The 22,677-nt window shown below is 34.8% G+C and overlaps 1 protein-coding gene across 1 annotated transcript; it reads right to left on the bottom strand.

Annotated features, from left to right (window-relative positions):
- Positions 1-14,090: 14,090 nt before the first annotated feature.
- Positions 14,091-15,403, bottom strand: LOC133338079 (gustatory receptor for bitter taste 93a). Its single transcript, XM_061546263.1, has 2 exons — positions 14,333-15,403; positions 14,091-14,267 (listed from the first exon to the last, which is right to left on the bottom strand). The coding sequence occupies exons 1-2, from the start codon at positions 15,401-15,403 to the stop codon at positions 14,091-14,093; spliced, it is 1,248 nt and encodes a 415-aa protein (XP_061402247.1).
- Positions 15,404-22,677: the final 7,274 nt, after the last annotated feature.

The raw sequence follows: 22,677 nt of genomic DNA, 5'->3' as shown, positions 1-22,677 counted from the left end.
CAAAAAAAGCGAGACACAGGCAGAAACTCAAAAGGATAAGCCTGACCTTCCCTCCACTTCTGCGGAAGCGGCGAAGAGGATAAGGTCTCCGGATGAGCAGGCGACTGTCAAATCCGCCAAAAAGAAAAAGAGCTTCCCGTCTAATGATAATAAGAGAAAGCTGAGCCAAACCAACGTCAAAGGGGACTGTCAGGAGAATCCACTGACGAGGGCAGACGAGGCTGGCTCTGACATCAGGAAGACGAGTGCTGAGTCGGAATCTTCCGCAAAGACCGGGCATCCCAAAAGGACCAACCGGAAGTTGCGAAAGAGGAAGATGACAGCAACAGATGGTAAGGAGCCGCCGTCTTACGCCAAGGTTGACAGGAAGCGCCGGAAATAGCGCGTCCGGCAAGCTAAAGAAGGAGACCCATAAAGAAAGCAGCGAGGGGATAATTCCCAGCAAACAGAGGAGTGAATATCACAGACTCCCAAGAAAACCGGTTACTGGAGGACAACTGATTGACGTCATCCAGATCAACCTCCATCGGAGCGAGACGGCAACCCTGGCCCTGATGGAAAAAAATATAAAAGGTAAAATACATATCGGACTAATCCAGGAACCTTGGACAATTAAAAACAAGGATTAAGCCATATAAATTACCAACTCTTCTATGCAAATACGGGGTCTCGTCTCGTGTATAATATGTCATAAACATTTATGCTTTCTCTTCTCCCCAGAGTTGTCAACATCGGAAGCCACTGTACTGAAACAGGGGAGTGGTAACATTTACCTGTCTTCAGTGTACCTCACGTTCGACTCGCCGATACCACCACCAACGGCGGAGCTGCAGCGACTGGTGAAGAAAGCTCAGGAAACAGATAACGAAGTACTAATTGGTAGTGATGCTAACTCACATCATATTGCGTGGGGCAGTACAAATACTAACAAAAGGGGCCAGGCCCTTTTAGATTATTTGAATACTAACGATCTGATAACACTTAACATAGGCAATAAACCTACCTTTGTTAACAGACTTAGAGAGGAAGTATTAGATATAACATTATGTTCAGCAAACTTAATAGATGAGGTACAGGAGTGGAGGGTCTCAGAAGAGCACTCCTTTTCGGACATCAAATATATTATGTTCAAAATCCTACGGCCACCGCCGAAACCAATACACTACCGTAACAAGTCCAAAACTAACTGGATAAAGTTCGGGAGACTAGTCAAGGAGGGTTTAGGGCAACCTAACTATGAACCCCTAGACACGAATGACATAGACAGGAATGTCAACAAATTAACGGGAGTAATTGTAAAGTCTTTCGAAGAAAGTTGTCCTCTTCGAGAAAGGAGATCTGCCTATGAAAAACCCTGGATGACAGGAGAGATTGGAAACAAAGGACAAGAGGTCCTAAGGCTTTACAGCAGAGCACGCCGAAAAAATCCGTAGTATTCTGGGACAACTTCCACGATAAACAGAAAGAATACAATAAATTAACAAGAACCTCCAAACGCAACTCCTGGAAGCTGTTCTGCGAACAGGTAGATAGCGTCAACGATGTTTCAAAAATCAAGAAATTTCCATCCAAGACCCACACCCAACCCGAAACTATGGTAGACATGGTACACTATATTAAGGAACTTAACCGACGAAGGATTTGAACCAGTCCCGGTCCAAGTGGACCGGGCAATCATAGACTGTCAACTATATGCTAAGGAATATATGGATAAGCTGTAGCATACATGATATAACAATCAGAGACAAAGTAGGTCAGGGAACACCACAGGGAGGGATTCTGTCACCGCTCCTGTGGGTAACCACCATAAACGGACTCTTAAGGAACTTAACCGACGAAGGATTTGAACCAGTCTGTTATGCAGACGATCTTATAATACTTCTTAGGGGAAAGAATCCAAACATACTATGCAGGAAAGCCGTGCTAAAAATCGCATACGATTGGGAAAACCGTGGGACTTAAACGTAAATCCGGACAAAACGGAGATATGTCTTTTTACTAGAAAGACAAAAATAGGTCAGTACGAAGAGCCCATCTTCCAAAACAAAACGATAGCCATATCAAACAAAGTTAATTATCTGGGAGTAATTCTAGACAAGACATTTAAATGGAAAGACCACATACAGCAAAAGGGCTGATAAGGCCCAAAGATGCTGGTGTTTCTGCAGAAGAGCCGTTTAAATTACAATTAAATTACAAAAAAATTAATTATTTATTGAAAATTATATTTATAAATTAATTACAAATATAACAAATGTTAAGCTATTTTTGTATTAGCTTAAATACAAAAATATTAAATATTGATCAAGGTTTTAAAAATAGATGAAAAATATACATGAAAAAGAAGAGATTATAGAAACAGATGACAGATAGAGGACATACATTTTATAGATGACAGCCAGTTAAAATAGATGATTGCCCTCTAAAAAAGAGGCCGTATAGTCACCTTACATGTACAGACGGGCGTTGTTCGCGTACGGTTCGACCCTAAATTATGAAATAATTACTTTGTTCCCCATACAACATTTTTTGAGTGAAACCCCAATTTTTTCAACTCGAATCACTCACAAAACAACTATGAAATTCTTCCCATCCCTAACAATTGAGAGCATTTATCAAAAATAAATAAATAAAATAATAATAATACGAATTTTGACGGCATGGCAAATGTATTAAAAACAACCTGCAACCTTAACAAAAATATATGTTGCCACATAAAATTTTTTTTTACATTTTTTTGTACTAATTCGCTCTGATATAACACCATATTATTGGTTTCAATATTACTTATGTAATGAAGTATATCTGTAAACCACTGTGCATCGGAGTATTGCAATGAACGTGCGGATCAAAAAATTATCAAATGTGGTATCGGATGCGACAGCATATGATACATAGACTGTGTTGGTTTAAGGATTTTGAAAAGATGTTCTGTTGTTCTTGTTTTTGACAAAATAAATATCAAGTTTGGTTTAGCTCCAACGCCAGATTAAGTTTCATTGAATTTTATGTAGATGGGACAGTGGACGTTAGACATAAGTTGTTCCCGTTTAATCAATTGAAGACTGGTTTCTAAGTGAAACTTCTTGAAGGTTTTATTGTCAAAGGACCAAACACGCATGCGCAAGCATCTGTGGCTGCTTTCGCCGAAAGTAACAGATCCTACTCGAAAATGAGCAATTAATGAGCATATTGAAATTAGCTTCACAGATGTGTTGCTCTTGCAAATTTAAGCGGGACTTCCACAACGTAGAATTTGTTTACATATAAAAAAACCTGAATTCCCACACTTTCCCCCTCAACGGTCAAGGCGATCAATTGAGTGCGAAATTAGGTTGCCTCTCCATTGATGTCAGTTTTGTATTCGCATAGTTCATAGCGGAACCAAACGAAGCCCCTTAAGTACTTTTGAAAAGCCATACGTTCGACGACTGACTTTCGTCTGCTAAGACAAATTATTGCATTTCCTACATACGTAAAGTCTATTGGCTACTACATCCACCTGGTACCTGTTGTGTTCATTTGTTGTGCTTCTTCACGGCTGTAGTCGCTGCGCTTGATTTCAATAAAAGCATAACGATATAATTTGGTGAGAAAATGTTAAACATCGCTAATATTGTTCCAGACTAGGATGGCTAAGCCGAATAAGTTCATCCTGTTGACATGAGGAAAATATGACATGAAATAATTCCGCCCTGCCGAACTTGTTTTAACCTCCACTATGTGGTTGTACATACAATGAGAACTACCGAATATTGGGGGTACCTTTATATGGGGACTACTATATTAGAAAACCACATGGTCGTTATAGAAAATAAATTGTTTAAGCCTGAAATTGAATATTAGGGATGGTTATAGAATTTTTTTCGGAAAATATATAAAATCATTAAGCAAATTCCCGAACTAAACTTACTATTGTATTATCGCGACAAAACGGCACAATTAAAAATTCATCTCTTATATTTTCTGGTCATGTTTGAGACCAATTAAGAATAAGTTCATTGAAAATATTTATTCAAAAGTACAACTTTATACCTACATCTATTGTCAAAAATTGTAGTTGGAGCGAAAATGCTATTTGAAAAATGTGGTTTATTTTCCAACGTAACAGGTAAAAAAAAAAATAAAAACAAATGGGTTTAACAACATAGAACATAGAGTTGTACTTTTGAACAAATATTTTCAATGAACTTATTCTTAATTGGTCCCAAACTTTGCCAGAAAATATAAGAGATGAATTTTTAATTGTGCCATTTTGTGGCGATAATACAATAGATCAAACATTATATATATTTGTCTATAAAAATGTTATTGCATTATATAAAAAACTCTAAACTGTGTATAAAAATAACTTGGCGGGTAATGTGGACCAGTATGTGTGGGTAATGAGGATTAGTAAGTTAAAGGTAGGTTGTGAATTGGTTGTGATAAATTTTAATTTATTGCACTCTTGGATAACAATGAATGTAAAAATATATGGGTTCATGTTTTGGAATAGTCCACATTTAAGGGTACCGTATTTTGAACCGAAGCACCTGAAATTTCGCATATCGAGTTTTCAGAGGATAGAATACCTCCTCGCATATTAAATGCGCCCATGTTTCGAACTCGTCCTCATGAAAAGGTTCCACTTTTTTATAGTGGTCCACATTACCCGACATTGAATACTTTTATTTAAAAATAATTATCGGCTTCAAAAATAAATAAAAATTAAAAATCACCGATTGTAATTACAGCTAAATGTATATTTTTGTTAAAGAAAACAAGATAACCACATAACTTCTTTATATTCGAGAAAAACAAAGTGTTCGACTATTCTGCAAAAACGTTCGAATATTGCATATAGCATTTTCTTAGATAAGGGGGGTGGTCCACATTAGACGCATAGTCCACATTACCCGAAGTTACTCTATACATTTTTGCCCTCTTCTATATATTAAAAAGCTCATAACATTAATTTGAATTTTTTAGATCTTTCTTGTAATATGTGTCGTCCACAATCAGGTCTTGACAAAGGAAATCCAAAGAATGCATATCTACTAGGTGTATAATAAATATAAGCTCTAAAACATTTTGTTGCCTGTGGGGAACACTGGGCCATAAGGGTCTAAGTCCTTTTATGTTTTCCCCCTTAATAATCCATCCATCCATAAAGAGAGTGTTGAATTTCAGAAGATCAGAGCAATATCCATTTAATAATAGTGAATTATTGTCTCATTAATTGCAGAGAACAACTCTTGCAGCAGACTTTTTGGGCAGTGAATTCACTACCAGATTTACAGCGAACATCATCATCGCGCCCAACGTTAAATTCCAATCCAATGTTAAAATTATCCCTATGAATCACTTCGGTGTGGACAGACAGACTATTATTGGCAACAACAGGCCAGAGATGGAAAAACAGGAACGATGATTTCACGAAATTCACAACCATGACTAATACAATGCGAATGGACAAACATACCGGAAGTATGCATGGATTCCACAAATGTGTTTGTTGTTAGTCTTTCTAAAGGGAGATGCAACAGCAACCATATAAGTATCCGCTTGCCACTAACCCAACGTAGTCTATCAAGTGTTATCTTTCCGCTGGGGAAGCAAGAACAAAGAATCTCAGCCACTGCGATGAGCATGGAGAGGAAGGGTCATTCGCTGTATGCAAATTTCAATGGCCACCGATATTCGGTCTGTTGTTTTCGGATTAATGGGAACATTTTTATGTAGCATATCTTCCCACCTGCAAATATATCTTGGACACGACGCGGGATAACTTCCCATATATTCCTCAATATTGGTACGTCTCATACAATGGGCAGAGAAAATCAAAATATCAACTACGGTGTCATTGGTACGGGTTAGAGGTAAAGCCGCTAAGCTGACTGTTCAGTTTTCCACCATGCGACGGCAACTTGTTGTACACTCAAGTGTTTAATGGTAGTAGTTGTGTCAAGATGTTTGTTGCGCTTCACTGACCCCTGTAATCATGACTTATTTCGGCTGGAACTGTTGCTGTGTTGTTCTTGCAAGCGCCCTCCATTGTTAAACAAATTGTGTTTTTGTGAAGCGGAATAGTTTCTTGTCTCCACGTAATTATGAGTTTCGTGCGAATGGCAAAAGTGAAAATTCCAAAAAGGTGAGGGAGGTTACGCATTTGGGTTCATTATGCAATTAAAGTCTCCCTATGTCTAGGTTTGCATATTGGAACCCAAGAACAAACTGAGAATATTGCCTGTAAGTTGTTGTTGTATTATTCTTTAACTTATATTTTTACAGAAATGTATAAAACAAAATGAATGGTAGAAATAAAGAAGAAAAAGCTTAAATGGAACACCTTTAAAACATAAAGCAATTTATAATTTCTTTGTTGCACGTTTTTGGGGCACATTTTGAACAATAAAATCTGACAATTTAAGAAGAAGCCAATTTAATTTGAATTTATCTGACATCCCAGCTAACAATTTTTTATGGAAATTAGAATAAGTATCCAAAAAGTGCTAAAACTAACTACATTTTGGAAGGGTATACGATAGTACAAAAAATGCATGTATACGAAAAGTACTAAACAATACTAAATTTTGTACAATTTGAATATGGAGGGATGAATGGAGCTGGAATCCTGAAATTTGTAGTTTTGGAAATTTGTACGTATGGGTACGAAAAGTACAATATGTGGTACTATATTTGGTACAATTTGGATTTAGGTGAACTATCGGTTCACATAATTCCGATAGTTCACAGAAATCGGGAAATGGGATTACTACCGCATTGTAGAATCGGGGTATATAGTTATTTTTGAAATTTTGTATGAAACAATAGAACTGCAATCCCGAAATTTGGTGTTGGGTTAAATGTTGGAGTGTAGAATTAGGGTATGTAGTAAGTTTTGGAAACTTCTACCAATGTGTACTAAATATGGTTTGGAAATTTGTGCTTATAGGAACTAAATTTGACACAAGTTTTACTTAAAGCTGAAGTATTAAAAATTTGGAATTAAGAATATTGTTGGAGTGCATAATTTAGGTGTGTAATTAGTTGAAATTGACAAATAAGATTTCTAGTGGATTATATGCTTTAGGTAGTAATGGATATTTGTACTTATGTGTACTAAATGGTACTAAATTCGACACAATATTGATTTAGGTGATCTGATAGAGCTGTAATCCTGAAACTTGGAATTGAAATTACCGTTGGATTGTAGTATGTAGTGTATGGATGAATTTTAAACCGAGATTTTATAAGTGCTATTCAACGTTTTGGAAATCCGAACTTATGTGTACTAAGTGGTACCACATTTGGTACAATTCAGATTTGGGGAACAGATCGGCCTGGAATTGGGAAACATGATTTCTATGAGATGGGTACTTATGGAAATTTATATTAATGTGTACTAAGTGGTACAATTGCTAAAATGTGTGCTTGGGTGAACGAATAGAACTCGAACTATGAAACTTGTCATTAGTTTTGGAAATAAATACCACAAATATTTGATATATATGGAAAATGACAAAATTCTTTTAAAATTGCATAAAAAAATTTTTGAAAAATTTTTGGCGAGCACATTCTTGATTTTTGGTACTTAGGTTAAGAAAAATATGCTGATTCGAAATCTGTTCGGATGAATTATAAGCCGAGATTTTATAAGCGCTATTCAAAGTTTTGGAAATCCGAACTTATGTGTACTAAGCGGTACCACATTTGGTACAATTCAGATTTCGGGAACAGATCGGTCTGGAATTGGGAAATATGATTTCTATGAGTATGTACGTAGGTTAAGAAAAATATGCTGATTCGAAATCTGTTCGAGTTCACAAATTCGGATGCTGCGCACGAAAGTTATAGCGATTTTAAATCTTGTATTTCAAATATAAATGAAATAAATTCCTATTTGTTGTAATTCGCGAATTTCTTCACAAATGGTTAAACATACAGTGAGTGTAATAAGTATTTTGCCTCAATAAAAATTTGAAAAAATTCCAATTTATACGCCTAAAGCCAGCAAACTAAAGATGTAAAATGAATTATGTATAATGGAGTACGTTTGTGGACATATTTGGATCATATTTCTGCAAGAATCACAGCGAAAGACCTATTGGTCTCGAAGATATCGGCCGAAATATATAATAATCCAAAAATGTTTATCACAAAAAAGTATTTTGCTTTTTATTATTATTTTAGAAAAAAATTGTTACATAGAACACGTTTGGTCTTTTTATAGTTACCATTGCGGGTAACGACATACTATAAGTGATTTGGTAACGATTCCAATAAACCACGGCATTTTTTCGCGAGTATTTTCTCACATTTACGTTCAATACATTCTATTGCATTCTATATTCAATATTTCGTAATTTCTCGTCCTAATCTCAAAATACGAGTATTAAATATAGTCATCGCGGCTTCAAAACATCCCAAATTTGTTAAGAATAATAAAAAGGAGGTTTTTCAAAATATATCGCGAGGGCAGGACCTTAAAAACAATCCGACAAACAAATTATTTAAGAAAAATATCCCGAAACCCCATTTTTCTAACTTCGAAAACTTTATGGTTTATTTTTACTGATCTAGGGACCAAAATATACGATGAAAATAGCAATAAGGAGGTCAGATTCAAATATATGGACGGTTTTCTGGCAATAGAAATACATCTTATTTCAAAAATAAATACATCGACCCGTTTATTCCCTACTGCATTTTATTCGCAACTGATGGTGTTAATCGGAGATAAAATATAGAATGCGTATTCGCCACCAGCAACCACAGTTTTTCAAAAGACAATAGGATTTGACGAATAATGATGTTTTCTCCCAACTTAATGTATTGGTTTTTATTACTATTGCTTTAGAACTGTTCATATCTTTGAATCTGACCCCCTTATTGGTATTTACATTGCATATATTGGTTCCTAGATCAATATTACTGGACCATACAAATTTTGAAGTCAGAAAAATTGGGTTTCGCGAATTTTTTTAAGGGGACCCCCCCCATTCTCGGTGTCAAAAATTTTTTTGGTTTAATTCGAATCTACTCTAATTCTAGAATGTCTCTACAAAATTTCAAGTGAAAATCTCAAGAACTCTTAAAGATATAGCCGATTTATTGTGTTAGCATCAAGTGACGGCTAAAGGGCTTCTCAAACTTTAAACGCGTTTTTCTCAAAACGAATCCAATCGGTTTCAAATTTTGACACGTTTCTCTGGGAGTGTGTAGCTCTCGTATGAACTAGGATAAAGCCAATCGGTGAAGATCTTCCTTATTTTTTAACTTAGTTTGTGGTAAAAAATAGGCGATTTTCCATAAAAATTTTTTCAAAGTTCCGCCATTTTGTTAATTGTTTTGCGAAGTCAATAATCCTAGTTCATACGAGAGCCAGACATGTCCTCTTTCTAAAACAGTTGGAATTTTCGGATTCCGATGTTCCAGTGAGGAGTTATCATGCCCGCCATCGAAAATATGGACTTTTCTTTGAACCCAAAAAACAACAACAAAACAACAACAACAAATTTTGGTAAATTATTTTTCTTCCTTTTTAAATCTTCAAATACATATGTGCCAAGTTACAAACCTTAACAAGCATTGGTATTCATTTACCAGCCCATTTAAAATCTTAAAAATAAAAAAAACGAGAATGGTGGGGGGGGGGGGGGTTCCCTTAAATAATTTTTTTGTCGTATTTTGGTTTTTATAGTTTTTAAGGTTCTGTCCTCGCGTTATATTTTGCAAAACCTCTTCTTTATTATTCTAAACATTTTTGGGATATTTTGAAGCCGCAATGACTATTTTTAATACTCTCACCTTAAGATTAGGACGAGAAAATACCAAATATTAAATGAAATACTGATGGAGAATGTATTGAATGTAAATGTGAGAAAATACCCACGAAAAAAATGCCGTGATGTAATGGAATCGTGGTCAAATTGCTTATAGTATGTGGTTAACCGCAATTTTTTCTAAAATAATAATAAAAAGCAAAATACTTTTTTGTGATAAACATTTTTGGATTGTTATATATTTCGGCCGATATCTTCGAGACCAATAGGTCTTTCGCTGTGATTCTTGCAGAAATACGATCTAAATATGTCCACAAATATACTCCATCATACATAAGTCATTTTACATCTTTAGTTTGCTGGCTTCAGGCGTATGTATTGGAATTTTTTCAAATTTTTATTGAGGCAAAATACTTTTTACACTCACTGTATTTGTTTTCTTGAAGATATCTGAAAATAAATTAATTTTTGAATTGCCACAAAATGTTTTTTCAATTTTTGATTTTTTGTTATGGTAAAGATAATACGGTTTAGTCTAGATCTTCTACAACACGTGACGATTTCTTCTACAAATTCTTTGAGATGATTGTTAAATATCGGTAGATTCCTCTGTTAAGAGTTTTGACTTTAAAAATGAACAAATATATATCATATACTGTAGAAAATGATCAACATTAAAAAGCATACAGTTCGCGTATTCGTTGAAATCAGTTTATGCGCATTCGGTTTTCGTATAAACCGCATCAATCTCTTCCAATAATTATGCATTTTTCGATGTGCATACGATTTTTATGCGCATCCGATTTCAGTAATATCCTATGAAAATACACAAAAGGACACATATTTTAAAAAAACCGCGGATGTGCCTCCACAATCGATTTTGGATAAAATACGCATATTATTCGCCTATCGATATATTTTTGACCTATGTTCACACAGATTCGCGAATATGATAACACAAGAATGATTGTATGTGTAACGAATTCGAAGAAAAACGCGATTATATACGCGGATTTGTCAAAATAAGTTTTTGCAGTTTTCCCACATTCAAGGTACCTATATCCGCCGTTTTAATGGGCGGAATTGAACATGGATGGGCTCACGCGGGGTTCCACGATATTTGAATGGACTTTCTTAATTTTAGACTCAAAAAATATGTTTTTTATAAAAATTTACGCACGAAATTTGCGCCTTTGGAACCCAATTGCAAAGAAGCTACGATGACCACATTCATGAGATATACACTAAACGAAGCGAAATCACGAGTTGTACAATCCTATAATTAATTTAGTCCATTATCTGGATGAGCATCCTAATTATAAGAAAAATTCAATGGTTGGATGCAGTGATTATATCAAAAAATCATACATTAGAACCATATTGTCCATGGGGTATTCTGCAAGTCAGTCACTGATCACATGTGCGTGCGTTGTTTAGTTTAGCCACAAATCAGGAAGGAACACAAAAAAACTCGTTGGCTTCAACACTTTTTCACCCATGTTTTTACATTACCACCATCACAGCTTCCACCCAACTTATTATTTATTACCAATATTTTAAGATTTTGACATGAACACTTCATTTTATAGAAATGAATTTAAATTATATGCAAACCTCAGTTTCAAGGAATTTAAAAGATTTTTGTAATTTTCATGATATTGACCTACAACTGCATCTACATTGAAATGTTGCTGAGATTTTAAAGCTCGATTATGAATGTTTTTTTGAATTTTACTTCTAGTTTTACTACGCAACAAGAATTTCTAAAAGCCACTACTGCAGAGGTAATTAGAAAAGGAGACAAAAATATGTATGTTTATGTATACTGTAATACATGGAGAAATAAAGTATTTGAAAGAAATTTGAGAAGTTGTGAAAATATGCAGTTATTTTGGACTCAAACAAAAAAATTCGCGCGAATTTATTTCTCCATGTATTACAGTATACATAAACATACATATTTTTGTTTCACTTATCTCAGGAAGAACTTATTAATTCCAAAGTAGTTTATATTTTAAACCGTATGGTACAAATTTAAATACTTCAGGGAATTATTTTAACATCATGAGAAATTTGAGTTTTTTAATGCTTACTGGGTATAAAAATAACACCAAAATTTGATTTAACTATTTCTATAAAAGAAAAAACAATTCCATTTGGTTTAAATATAACACCAAAAAAGGAATTAGATTTGTTTCTATTTAGTTTATCACTTTAAGTTTAATTTTAACACCAAAAAAGAACTAAATTTCTCTCATAGACAAATTGTATTCCTTAAAGTTTAAAAACAACACCAACAGTTGTGTCTCTCTGTCATGATTTTTCTTGTTTTGTTTACATAGAAAAATGTTATTCCTTAAAGTTTAAAAACAACACCATGTAAGGTATTAAAAACAGGTATTAAGTTGTGTCTCTCTCTCTCACGTGTTTACAAATAAAAGAAGAAGAAAAGTAAGAAAAAAGCATTGCAATGTTCGTGAAAGTTAAAAGTGGTGGAAAATTTTACATAATTAAGATTTCTGATCCGGAAAGTGATGATTTCACTCCGAAAAGAATACTACTTTCAAGTGAGTGATGCTTACAAGCAATTACCAATGAAATACTTTGCTAATTATTGTTTTTCATTGTTAGTTGTAAAGAAGCTGAATCTTAATGTACGAGGCAGAGCATTTGTGTTGAAAGGTCGCGACGGTGCCGATATTGATTTTGAGGAGCTGGTAGGAATAATATCGCAGTACATTTCCTGTAGTTGTTTTTTTTGCACAGTTTTGCTTTGAAGAAACCACTTCAACAACCGGCAGCATACATTTTAAGGAGGTAAGTAGAAATCTGTTTGATTCCTTTGACCACACTGTGGTACAGGGTATTATGTCTTTGTGCATATAGATAAACACATGGTTCCTTTTTAGAATATGCATAGAATCACTTTCTGAGTCGATGTATGCATGTCCGTCCTTGAGTTGATGTTAAATTGTAAACAAAGTGCAGGTCGCATTTATAATCCGATTTGGATGTGATTTGGCACAATTCACATATTTGGCCTAAGGACCAAACCCCTATTGAAATTGAAGAAAATCGGTCCATATTTAGATATAGCTCCCATATATAGTTTTGTCCGATTTAATGTAAATGGTGAACCAAAGTCCCTATATATTATTCGATTTGCATGAAATTTGGTATAGTGTACTGAATTACGTCTAGAATGATGTGTGTAAAGTTTCCTGAAATCGGTCCATTTTAGATATAGCTCCCATATATATTTTTGTCCGATTTAATGTAAATGGTGAACCAAAGTCCCTATATATCTTTTGATATGCACGAAAGCTTTTATATGTCTGGAATGATGTGTGCTAAGTTTCGTGGAAATCGGTTTAGATTTATATATAGGAGCTAAGGCCATATGCATATTATATGATTAACTCAAAGCAATACTTATTAACGCCCGATGTTCTACCTCAATAAGAAATTGTATTACTTCTTCCCACTGCAATTAAAAACAATCGAAGAACAATCACATCATGAATAATATATTAGAGGAACCATAAAGGCACATATAAGTTGTCTCAGTTGTCTCCATGTAGGATTCATATTTATATATTTACTTCCTGAATATAATAAAATTGACAATAATACCTTCCATAGCTAGCTAAATTGTTGAGGTATTTGTAATGGACAATTTGGTATATCCAATGTATATGTATTAACATTTTTTCACAAAATAAAGCCGGTTTTATTTCCTATTTAGAATACGTTCAAGTTTCAGCCAATGATTCAGATATAGTGTGGGATATATTTCATGTGTTGGTTTTATAATATAAAAAATTGGCTCACCATTTTTGTAATGAGGTTTAATTATATGTGTCCATATTTTGGCATAGGTTTTAATGACTGAAATAATTGGCATTAGGGACTTATATAGTTTTAAATTTTTGGGGGTTTTTCATAATGAAATAACTCCCCAAATTTTAAAATGAACTAAGTCCCCCATAAATGAAATAAGTCCCCAATTATAGTTGTTTTTGTTTTGTGTATAACAAATTGGGGACTTATTTCATTTTCTGTTTGGGGACTTATTTCATACCGCCGCGAATTTGATATATATCCTCATCCGATGGTGGAAATTTTGTGCGACCAAAAAAAAAATATATATACATATATGTATATATTAATCCATTCGTTATATCTCTAATTCGTTTAACAACAAACCCCTATATGTATATGGACATTAAATATATTTATTAGTTCGTATTTTGAAGGAAAATCCATCGCAATAAATTTGGTGCTGTAGATGAAGTCCATTATTTACGCACATTTGAATTGATTTCAATCAGCTATGGACGATGTACCAAAGCCACCACTCATTCCGAACTGTATGATGAAAAAGAGATACGTGATAATTGCCGATAGCATCATCAGAATAAACTCATTATTCAGGGTAAAAAAGCCAAACACTTTGATCTCAAGATTCTCCACTTTACGCTGACTAAGGAACGATTCCACCTGCAAAGGTAATTATTCATAATCAATCAAAAGAAATATTAATGCGGAACGGGATGGTCACCTACACTTGTGTCCCACCTGGCATCGATGTCCGAACAGACTATATCCAAATTCAACTGGTTGACCATTTCTGACTTGTCGACGGTGTCGTTGGCGCACATTATCATCAGAACCAGGTTGGCGATTTTCACAAAGACGAACATGATTTCTGTAAAGTCTATGAAATTGCTGCGGATGTACTGCCAAATGCAGTGATTGAGCAGCAGAAAAATTACCATAAAGTTGTAGTAGATGTAGTAAAGGATGTTCCATTGGAAAATATTCACGAAGTCCTTTGTGATTTGATACAGGTGTGTGTATACGGAGCCCAAGTTGTCCAATTTCTCAGAATAATCACATAACTGCTTCATGCGATTGTATGTGGTTAGGGTACCCCCCACGTGGCTGCCGCCTTCGATGTGCTGCATACTATTCAACATGACCTGCAAATGGTTCCCCAGATTTCGGTACATAAGAGCCAACATGAGGAAGCCCAAATAGCAAGCATCCAAAACATACATCGAGCCCAGCCATAAGTAAACGCCAATGACAATATTGACCGACGAGTTTATGTTCAGGCCCTGCACTTCCAAAATGTGGGGCATCTCGTTGATGTAACCCAGCAGAGTTATGACCGTCTTCAAAACGAACAGACTTATAGACTTCTTGCAAAGGGTAAATCTGTGATGCGACAGTTCAGCCACTCTCACATTCAGTTTGACGAATCTATTGATCAATTGCATGATCTTAAAGCTGTCCCGCACCTTCATAAGAAACAAACCCACGCTGAATACCACCACCGACGTGACTTGGAACATGGAAAACAAATTCACGAATCCTTTCGGTTTGTTCAGGAAGCTGTTCAATACATCCGGCACGACATCCCAATAGACAATGACAATAAACACTCGGAATATAGAAGTTGCCGTCTTGTAGAACTTGTTAACCGGAAGCAATTGCATTTGCCGGGCATCCCACCGGCAGTTAATGATATCGAGAAAACGTCCATAATTGAAAATTCCGAGTAGAATCCATAGTGTGTAACGCTGGGTACGCGATGGCTCTCGTTGTCTGCTCATCGATTCGATGTCTTTCATTGACAAGTTGGCGAAATAAGACGCGATGATGGTTCCAATCGTATACGCAAGTGTTTGAGCGTCAAATAAAAATGTTACTGTCTGCTATTTGTCTGTCCACCACCCAAACGTTGGGATAGCTGCCCATGGCTACATAGCAATTGGTTTAGAATAACCTGAAATGTCTGTGGTTGATAGTAACTGATAACGCAATTAATTATTGACGTACATAAAAATAAACAAAACTGGACACTAAGTAATTAATTTTGGTGAACATGGAGTTCAACACCAATACGACTCGACGTGGAAATAAAAATAGGTGACATTAAAAAGAATTCAACAATTTATTGGGTTCAAAATTTTTTACATATTTACAGAAATAATTGTTTATCTACATTTGCGTGTAAAATAGCTTCTAATGCGGAAGGAAATGTTGGCACTAAAACCTCGGTAGAGAACAATTCTGTTAGAGAAACCGGCCTACTTCTAGTAGGCCAAATATGTCCTTAAATATACCTTTAAATTGATGTTCAATGTGTTGGGTTGGGGAACTTGGCACCAATCATATCCGGACTTGGCACCAATCATATTTTTTCTTGCATTGTGAAAATCGACTTCTACAGTTTTTTTTGCAAATAGACAGCAGTAGTTATATAAGAAAGGCATTTTGATGTTACGGTACATATTTGAACATTCCGAACCATGTTAAATAAAGTCCTATAGTTCATATAACAATAATGGATTTCTTTTTCCCCAACATAATATAAAAAAAATCGAGAACGGCTGAACGGATTTTTCTTATCATAGTCTTGAAATGTTCGTAGAGCTTCAGGGAAGGTTTAAAAGGTTCAAAAAATTGGAAAATCGCGAAAAATTTGCAAAAAAAAAATATGAAACATATTTGCAATTCCACGAATTTACTATCGAGCTATTTTGGTTGCACCACGTCATAGATGTTATTTTGAGATATTTTGGGTGCAAATTAGCCGCGTATCATTCCTCTAAGTCTACATTTGTCAATTATTGAAATTTTTTCAAAATATTTTATTATTATTTTTTCATTGACATTGTATTCAAAATATTTTATGTCAGAATACCTAAAAAATTGAAAAGTATTTCATTAAATTTACACGCGATCATTGTATGTACACGTCTTCCATAGAATGCACGTAAATGTTGGGGCAAATGCTAGGATGGAAAATCAGAAGACATTCTGAATGGAGTTCGTGTCCATGTTTTTCCTTAAAGTACCAAATCAGGTGGTACCATTTTATGGTGGTTATATGCCTAATCGTTTGTCAATATCTTAGAACTTATAAACAGAACACCTCGCATATATCCGACACAAAAAATTTGTATCACAGAGAAAACTAATATACAAGATATTTTCTTTGCAAAAATCTATCAATAAGCCCAGCTCAGTTTTTATAATTTATAAAAAGACAACAAAATACCTAGGCAAAATACCTAATGTGAAGGTTGTACCAAAATTTCCATCGAAAACATTTATTGTAACAAAGAATCTCATGATGTTACCTATTCAGGTTGAACATGTGACTATAAAATGGAAAATTGCAAAAACGGAGATTTATGTCGCTATAGTGCATAATTTCTGGATGATGTTATTTATTAACTGGAATCCATTAAGTCTAATTATAGCCAACTCTTTGAGAAAATTCAGTCTCTATTTAAAATACCGAAATTGGGGCGGGACCTGTATGTAGGAGCTGTATCAGAACTTGAACCTAAATAGAGATTTTTTTTTGCAAAAATGTGTCTTACCCCCCAATATACCGGAATGACATATAACAGCTATTACAATGGGAATGGTGATGGGTTTTTGTGGGAAGATTTGACACCACTTGAGTTATGGTATGGGGGATACCATTATATGGGTGCTACCCGGAAACTGGAACCAATATTGATAATTTTTTGTAAAGATATTTTGTACTCAATGATGATCTAAAATAAAAAATTACAGCCAATTTGCTTGAAGGCATGACCAAACTCCCTAAAATACCGAATATTACAAGTACCGCTATATAGGAGCTACCCCACAAAGATGGACCAATATTGATAACTTTTAGTAGGATTTATGCTACCAAATAAAACAACCAGCAACGATTAGGTTGAAAAACATACCCTGATTAGGTTTAAAAACATGCCCAAATCCCCAAAGGATCGTGTAATGTGGAGGCTTTTGGGAAGCTTGGGCAGATTTTGTTAGGAACGTTTTGTATTAAATGATGATCCAAAATATAAAATTAAGCCAAATTCCGAATATAAAGGGATGACGTTATTAGGGGGAGACCCGGACACATGGGCCTATATTGATAGTTTTAAGTAGAGATATTTTCTGCTCAGTAAGTATCCCTTTTAATTCGAAGCAATTCTGTTGAAGGCCGTGCCCAAGATCTTCAAAGTACCGAATATTGAGAGCTACCATTATATGGACGGCACCCCGAAACATTAATAAATTTTGGTACAGAAACTTTCTGCTCAATGACAATCCAAAATATAATAAAATTACTACCAATTCTGTTGAAAAAATCGTCCAAATTCCTCATATTACAAAATACCGTTTTATGGGGGCTGCCCTTAAAAGAGAGCCAATACGGAACAATTTCAATACCAAATATCCTAGGAGTAGTAATGTATGTCCAAATTTCAAAGCTCTTATACTGGAGGGTATAAAAAGCTAACTTAATATTGGGCTACCGTTATAACGAAGTCTTATAAATATATTGGGAAAATGTAATTATATCCGAAAGTCAATCTTATATGCGCATCTAAATTTATTAAAAATATTTTTTCTACGAATTAGAATATTAATACATTTATATCAACAGCAACTTTAGAATGTGAAATTAGAAAAAAATATTACAAAGATCTGCACACTCTACCTTATGGTGGAGGGGTTTTAAAACAAATCTCAAACTCCGAGAATTATAAATCAACAATATTGCTAGGCAAGACAACGTTTGCCGGGCCCGCTAGTAATTTATAAATATTATGGAAACATTCCATAAATATTTTTATGATAAAATGGATCAGCAGATTCTAGAACTGAGCACTTGTATAATTATACCTGGTAATATCATGATTTGATCAGCAAATGTTGTTGTACAAAACAAATAGATTCGTTACAACCTAAATATCCACACCGGGAGATTAAATGAAATATTTAGAAGTGTGCTAAATTGTGGCTTGGGGTCAGTGTTTTATCATACATACCGATGAATCTTTTCGCAACAACGATTGCATTTATTATTATAATCATATACTATCTTTGTTGTTGAGCCCATCTTTGTTGTTGCGGTCGGCGAACAGGTTTGGTGGCAAGTTCCCCATACAATAAGTGGTCGTTTGCTTGCCGAAGCAATAGTACACTTATCAGGTGGAAAATCGTTCCTGTTCGTACCTCACTGCGTGTCGCTTGAGAAGTCCGCAGTTGAGAGAGATATTGTTCAAATACAAATTGCGATACAGTAGCACTACACAAATTACGTTAAGATTAATATAATATTGACTACCATGGATGTGATTTAACTCTCTTCCTGTGGCCATTAGTCAGGGTTATTTTTCAAAATTGCCCCTGACAATCAAACAGTATAATTATGACAGAAATATTTACGCACAGTCTTTCATGAAAATGTTTTTATGGCCTCGTTTATGTGTCTCGTTTGATAAAAGGGCGCACATTGAAGTTTGAATAACCTCCGTTTGCAAGACATCAAAAAATTCTATGTCGATTTCTGCGTGTCCGTCTGTCTGTTGAAGTCACGATAGAGATTGCAACACTTGAGATAGAGCTTTGAAACTCTATCTCATTGATATTACTCCTAGGATGGTTGGCATTCCAAATAGCGTATATTGCTCCACGTTTGGTATAGCCCCCATATATCGGTAATATTGTGATTATTTACAAACTTTTCAACCATATTGGGCATCAAATATTCCTACTGAATATTGGGCATCAAAAATTCCTACTTTTAAGGCAAGCCCCACGTGTCATGGTACCCCCATTATTCGGTATTTTGGAGATTTAAGACCCCTTTTCAACTGTAAGTAGGTATTTTTTATTCAATTTGACTATCATATCTGCCTACGAAAATGATTAATTTTGGCTTATGTTTCAAAGTCGCCCCCATATAACGGTACCTCCAATATTTGGTTTTCTGATGGTTTTGGGCTGTAATTTGTTCTTTTTTGGGGGGTTGTGGTATGCTAAAGAATCTTCCTACCAAAAACTATCAATATTGGACAAAGGTCGGTGTTTTGAGTAGCGTCAAAACACATGTTGCAAAAATTTGGGAACAATTTAATATTTTGGATTCCCATTGAGTAGATAATGTCCCTATCAAACATGTGTCAATCAGTGTTGTCTCAGCCTATGGTTTGCGGAGGTATTCGGAATTACACACAGGTCTTATTATTCGCTGTATATAGGAAAAATGAAATAACAACGTTTAATAGCACACAACCAACATCCGATTCAGATGAGTGGCAATGCTATGGCATTGTGAAACTAAATCCATACTACATCCATCCAATCCATTGAAGAACAAAACAAAATATATTCGCTATATATAGGAAAAATATTCGCTGTATATAGGAAAAATGAAATAACAACGTTTAATAGCACACAACCAACATCCGATTCAGATGAGTGGCAATGCTATGGCATTGTGAAACTAAATCCATACTACATCCATCCAATCCATTGAAGAACAAAACAAAATATAATAAAACACAGGACTTACTGCGTATGTTAATACATCTAATGTTAATACAATGTCTGCTATTAAAGACCAATATCACTGAGACCCATTCGGCCTTCGCTTACATTGTCGGTCGATTTATTTAAAAATTCAAATGTTTGTTTAAAAAACTTAAAAATGTTTATTTCAAAGAAAAAAAATTACAAAACATAGTGTATATTCACACAAAATGCTTAAAGCCGCGTCGTCAAATGCACTTGTTCTTAACCTTCAATGGAATATCTGATCATCTGAAAGGTTCATTAATGGTGGGAACATTTGTCAACTCACACGTTTTTCTGCGGCTCGATGCACAGCGGTATTCGTAGTGACTGAAAGGGTGGTAACTGCTTTCGACGTACATTAGCCCTCGCTCAGTTGAATATGTCAGCAAGTAAAGCCATGACCAACATTTCTGTTACCGTAATTAACATGAAGACTAATTGCACGCAATCAAGGTTACCAGTTGCCCGTCTATGTCTTGCAATAGGGGTTTGTGGCCGCAGGCATGCGTGTGAGACGGAGAGTTTCTGCGTCTGTTTAAAGCACCGTTTTTTAATCATCAGCAGAAGAAAAACATTTGGCGGATCCAAAAAAATTGCTGTTTGGCTTCTTGTAAAACAAATCTCAATGGAAAATCTCCTTTGAGGCATGGGAATGATGGATTCGTCACAAGTTAAACGGGAGGAATACTGTTCGCATTCGCCGAATGTAGCAACTGTATATTATTTCAAAAATTGCCATAAATTCAACAAACATTTCTTTAAGAAACAAACATTTGTTAAGGTATGTAAGGGAGGATTTTCCGATCTGCAGTCCTTTCCGTTGTGCGGTTCCTAACAAATTAACATTTAACGCTTGTCACCTGTTTTAAGTTACGATCTGCAGTTTGGTGGTGGTTGAACTAAAATTTGCTCAATGTGAATTTATATTTTCCAAAAACTGTCGTATGCGATAGGTTTTAATGGAGAACGGTATAAATATACTCAACGCCGTGAAAATTGCCGATACAAATGCAAGCGGTAATGTATTGCTTATATCAAATAGACCCAGAATATTTAATCGAAGCTCGTGCAAGTTGATTTGATGCAAGAACAATTCAATCTACGAAACAAATATTTGTTTAGAGTGTATGGAAACTGGAATGGAATGTCATATATACTGGCATAAGTACCGGACAACTCAATGGAAACTTTTTATAAATATTTTGTTTAAAATATCAATTATCTTCGATTAGGAGCGGATCCTACAATCAAAATTGTACATGTGTTCTGTAGATATTTAGTAACGATACAGGAGGAGGTATCGCTCCATAGATGTCCGAAACATAGCAATAAATGCTCAAGAAATATTCTACCGATTTTCTATAAGTGAGTTTTCGATGATCATATATAAATCTTCTAACTTTTGTTAATTTTAAATCTCAATCTTCTCTTCAGAGACTTCTATGACAACTGGGAGACAGATTTGAAAAGCACTAGGGCGACAAAAGAGACGTGAATTGGGGATTCACAGATGGTTCAAACATTTCAATTGTATACAATACTCTATTATAATAAATATCAATGAATAATGATGTGTGCACAGATTTAATTTATAAAATATATGAAAATTTCCAAACTGTTATACAATCTACTTTGTTATATATACGTAACTAGGTAAATGTACTGCCATTTTGTACTACCGAAAGGACTGTATACTGGTAACGCAGGCAGGGGACAATTGACTTCCCCAATGACATACCCATGTTAAATTGGTAACATGATGTGGTAACTAGTGGTAGTTACAGGTAATTAGTAAAATAACTAGTTCATAACCAGTTACTCGAATTACTGGGTTGCTGTCAATTCACATTTTGAAACCTATACATGCATACAAAATTATGTTCGACATCAAAACTAAAATATTAATATTTTGCCAACATACAATTCAATTTTAATTTATGTTGTCTTTGTGAAGCACATTTGGACTATTTCAGGTGTTTAAAGAAGATTTTCAAGTAAATTATCCTACAAATTATAAACTGTGTTGTGTTTTGGTTGTGGTTTTTATTTAAAGGCGAAATAATTAGTTTTCGCCTCGGCAAAAAAACAAAACTTACGTTAAACTTAAGTTTTCTCTTTGAATTCGCTTACTGGCCGACCTTGTATAGGTCTGGCCATGGTACAATTATAAAAGGTAACAGCAAATCCCAGCTGATTTGATTCCAACGTAATACTAGTGTCAATATGAATTTGACAAATTATGTTTTTAAAAATCACCCAACAGGAAAATTGGGAACGCATACAATTTGAAATTGTTCTTTATTAAATGTGCTCTTGTATTCAATTTACTCAATCTGCCTGCTGGGAAAGTTTGAGGAAGCAAATCTTTCTTCAAGTAATAACTCGCTATTCCCAGCATTTTCATATGTGTTACACATATATATGGCAATGGCTCAATTATAGGAAAGATGTGGAAGCGATAGAAATATAAATTTGATACATTTTCATTCATGTTTTTCAATTTTTATTTTGAGGATTCGAAAACATTTCA

Source organism: Musca vetustissima, unplaced genomic scaffold, assembly GCF_032173495.1.
Source record: "Musca vetustissima isolate MV318-11 ecotype Yass unplaced genomic scaffold, APGP_CSIRO_Mvet_v1 utg25302, whole genome shotgun sequence".
NCBI classification, from domain to species: Eukaryota; Metazoa; Arthropoda; class Insecta; order Diptera; family Muscidae; genus Musca; species Musca vetustissima.
Note: the sequence above shows the minus strand (reverse complement) of the source record. Positions and strands in the feature narration are given on the sequence as shown.